This window comes from Aplysia californica, unplaced genomic scaffold, assembly GCF_000002075.1.
Source record: "Aplysia californica isolate F4 #8 unplaced genomic scaffold, AplCal3.0 scaffold00911, whole genome shotgun sequence".
Taxonomy (NCBI): domain Eukaryota; kingdom Metazoa; phylum Mollusca; class Gastropoda; order Aplysiida; family Aplysiidae; genus Aplysia; species Aplysia californica.
The window spans coordinates 126,249-130,588 of record NW_004798181.1 but is presented as its reverse complement, the minus strand read 5'-3'; the positions used below and the strand labels follow the sequence as shown (position 1 = coordinate 130,588).

The window sequence follows — 4,340 nt, the reverse complement described above, 5'->3', positions numbered from 1 at the left end:
TGTGTGTGTGTGTTTGTATATGTGTGTGTGTATGTGTGTGTGTGTGTGCAGGCAAAGAACTCATCTACTTTATGTATCTTTGTATTTGTGTGCATGTGTCTGTGTGCATGTACAGGCAATTAACTCATCTACGTTATGTTTATCTCTCTGTGTGTCCATGTGTGTGTCTGTTTGTGTGTGTGTGTGTGTGTGTGTGTGCAGGTAAAGAACTCATCTACTTGGACCCCCACACGACCCAGCCCGTAGTAGACCTGGAGGATCGCAGCCAGACAGACTCGTCCTACCACTGCTGCACACCGCCCTCTCGCATGGGCTTCCACAAACTGGACCCTTCCATAGCGCTGGTCAGTCTGTGTGTCTGTTTGTTTGTTTGTGTATTTGTTTGTGTGTGTGTGGGCTTGTGTGTGTCTGTTTGTGTGTGTGTGTGTGCGTGTGCGCGTGTGCATGTGCGCGTGTGCATGTGGGTGTGTGTGTGTGTGTGTGTGTGTGTATGTGTGTGTGTGTGTGTGTGTGTGTGTGTGTGTGTGTGTGTGTGTGTGTGTGTGTGTGTGTGTGTGTGTCAGCCTTCATGCTTAGGATTCCACAAACTTGACCTGTCTATAGCTCTGGTTAGTCTGTCTGTCTGTCTGTGTGTCTGTCTGTGTGTCTGTCTGTCTGTCTGTCTGTTTGTCTGTCTGTCAGTCTGTTTCTGTACTGTATAGTACATTGCTTTTATTATTATTATTTATATTATTATTATTTATATTATTGCTATTATTATTATTATTATTATTATTATTTTCATTAAAAAAAAATTATTATTTTATTATTATTATTATTATTATTATTATTATTATTATTATTATTATCTTATTATTATTATCTTATTATAATTGTTATTGTTATCATCATTATTATAATTATTGTTATAATAATGATTATTATTATTTTTCTTATTATCATCATTATTATGTGTGTGTGTGTCACGGCCAGGGCTTCTACTGTGGCACAGAGAAAGACTTTGAGGACCTGTGCGACAGCTTCAGCACGTACGACCGCGCCTGTCGCTCCATGTTTGAGGTGAGGAAAGACATCCCGCCCGCCTGGAAGCGAGACCAGCCTACCTCATCTGACGGAGCTACGGGAGGGAGGTACAGGAACGTGTCCTTGTCCGGTGAGTTTTGTGTCAGGAAATGTGTCCGAAATATGTGTCATTGTCTGGTGCGTCGTGTCAGAATATGTATTATTGTCTGGTGCATTGTGTCAGAAATGTGTCATTGTTTGGTGCGTCGTGTCAGAATATGTGTTATTGTCTGGTGCATTGTGTCAGAAATAATGTGTCATTGTTTGGTGCGTCGTGTCAGAATATGTATTATTGTATGGTGATTCGTGTCAAGAAATGTGTCATTGTTTGGTGCGTCGTGTCAGAAATGTGTCATTGTTTGGTGATTCGTGTCAAGAAATGTGTCAATGTCTGGTTAGTCGTGTCAGGAACGTGTGTCAATGTCTAGTGTGTTGTGTCAGTGGTTTGCTCCTTCTGTCCTGTCTATCTATCGTCATTATCTCTCCTTTTTTATGTTTGTTACTCTCTGGTAACACCTCTAATCTTGGGCACTTATATGACCTCGTTGTGCTGCAAATACCATAGATCTCGTACTAAAACTAGACAGAAATGTGTCATTGTTTGGTGCGTCGTGTCAGGAATGTGTCATTGTCCGATGTCTTTCACATATAATGTACATAGTGACAAAAGTTTGTGAAAGACACTAGATTTCTCATAATGGTGTTTCGGTGTGCCCAGATTTCACATGATGGTCATGATAGTTTTTCTGTGTCCCCAGATTTCACATGATGGTCATGATAGTTTTTCTGTGTCCCCAGATTTCACGTGATGGTTATGATAGTTTTTCTGTGTCCCCAGATTTCACGTGATGGTTATGATAGTTTTTCTGTGTCCCCAGATTTCACATGATGATTTTTCTGTGTCCCCAGATTTTACGTTGGTACCGAGCAGTCCTGCAGGAGAAGGAAGTAGTGTGGACGACGAAGAGTTTGAGATAATATAGTCTGGTGTCCAGGGAACCGTGGTGCTTTCACTGGGCTCGAACCCAGACCCTTCTGTGTGTGTCGGGTTGGTGTGGTTATGTGTGTGTGTGTGTGTGTGTGTGTGTGTGTGTGTGTGTGTGTGTGTGTGTGTGTGTGTGTGTGTGTGTGTGTTAGACTATGTGTGTGTGTTAGACTATGTGTGTGTGTTTGAGACTATGTGTGTGTATATGTGTAAGTTTGTGTGGGTGTGTATGCGTATTTTTGCGTATCAGTGCTTCCACTCTTCCGTATTTTTACGGAAATCCGTACTTTCTGCCAGTTCCGTACTTGTTCCTCCATCTTTATCAACTCCCTCCGTAAAAAGCTGTGACAGCGTAGGACTACCGAAATTCCGTAGCAAAAGATCCGTACTCGCCTTCGTATCGTCTAGTACTAGTAGAAGTTACAGATATTTACGGTAATTCTCTCGGCAATAAGTTAATGTTATAGAAACCTGCCAGATTGCACATTTCCTGCAATCGGCCATTATTCCGCTATGCCCCTTGCATTCATTGCGGGTTGGTCGGCAGTACATTTTTACCAAGATTGATCAAAATCTGGCAAACTTTTTGTGCCAACTTCCTCCTTTCTATCATTCCCTCATTCCGTCTGTCTATCTTTAGATTGTTGCCGGGGCTGGAAAATCTGCGCGTTGATCGAGTAAATTGACTTGTGATCTCAGACAGAAAATTACTGTCAGAAAGAAACTTTGTTACAAATTTGTCAAGATCTAGAAAAATGATCAATACGAAGATTCTAAGGCACGGGAACACGATAAGGGCCGTGATGAAAGAAATGTATGCTAAAACCAGCCTAAAACTACTCAAGTCAAGAATAATTCGAAGTGGTGTTTTGAGGTTGTGACATGCGACATTAAGACGTGAAATTTAAGGAAAATTAGGGTATACGCTGGGTGACTGTTCCTTATTCCCAGGTTTGCCTTCTATCAATGATGCGATGGCAAATTAAGTAAATTATAGTAGCAATGGAAGGGGAGCCTGCTTCTAAACATTGCCATCAATGGAAAGATATTATGTAGATCTTGGTGAAGAAATCAAACAAGACGAAATGTTGGTGAAAAAATAAATGTTATGGTTTTCAGGCAATCTCGTCAAACAGGCTCCCAAATGCCATTTTCAACCCTCTAAAAGCACTAAATTTCAATTTCTCCGGGGGGCTTCGCCCCTTGAACCCCCACCGGGACTCTCTCCCTGGACCATGTTGGGAGCCTGTGCGACCCTCGTCACAATTTCCTTCAGCCATGGATGAAAGCACGGACGGGGTCATAAACCTGAAATCCAAATTAGTGAAAATGCCACGCCTGAAAATGACGCACGTTGTGAAATATCCCCACATAATAAACACAATACTGAACAAAAAATGTATGCTTACCTTGAAGAACTTTTCATACTGCATTGCTTGGATCTTTGTTGCTATACCAGTCAGTCCCATCTGGTTCTGAAGTTGAGGCTCAGCCAAACAGTAATGTGCTACTCCAGGACATGAAGTTTTTCTTACAGAGTAATGAACACAACACTGCAATAAATACGATTTGAAAAAGAAATTTATTCAGTCCGAGAGTTTGGCCAACAATCTAAATTTAATTATATTAGTCTAGGAACATTGATTTCCGGCTTGGACCTAGTATTTTTCTTAAAAGTTAGCCATCGACTATCGATGAGATTACAAATAGATCTACTAAAATCTACTTGTCCTAAACAAATCTCTCAAAAAAGTTCCAAGGATGTCAAAACCAGCCATAGTTTCGGTGTACAGCTAGACCTGGGCAAAATCATAGTACTGAGATCTTCTTGCCAGATCAATAACATCGCAGTTACCGTGCTGACTGTTTTGACGGGGTTAGACCTATTTCTGAGCTTGTTGCAGGGCTAATTTAGGCCAAAGTGGCAAGGTAGGACAGGCCAGCAACTTGTCTTCTTCACAAAGAGTGAATCTGAGCTGTAAACTATGGACAGGACAACAGGGCAGACGACTGTTTCTGAATTTTGTTGTTGTTGCCGGCAATTTCGTCTCAAACTGGAGGAGTCGGACATTTTTTTTCCAAAAGCCGGAATTCCGGCATATGCCAGAAGACTTTGACCCATGGCTTGAGCTGGTGGAAGCACTGGCGTATGTTTATGCGTGTTGTGTCCTTGTATGTGGCTGCTGCAGTACCATTTTTGTTACTCTCTATGTAGACTCAGAGTATGCTCTGTGGAGCTTGTGTGTGCATGTGTGTGTTTATGTGTGTGTCTGTGAGAGAGAGAGAGAGAGAG

At 41.7% G+C, this 4,340-nt stretch overlaps 1 protein-coding gene across 1 annotated transcript in view; it reads left to right on the top strand.

The window, feature by feature from the left end:
* The window catches only part of LOC101846468 (cysteine protease ATG4B), a gene marked incomplete in the record, with an annotated part of 17,381 nt that extends 15,210 nt beyond the window's left edge, over positions 1 to 2,171 (top strand). Inside the window, 3 exon segments of the mRNA XM_035972930.1 lie at positions 202 to 344; positions 973 to 1,153; positions 1,972 to 2,171. Coding sequence (XP_035828823.1) covers positions 202 to 344; positions 973 to 1,153; positions 1,972 to 2,045 — 398 coding nt within the window.
* Positions 2,172 to 4,340: the final 2,169 nt, after the last annotated feature.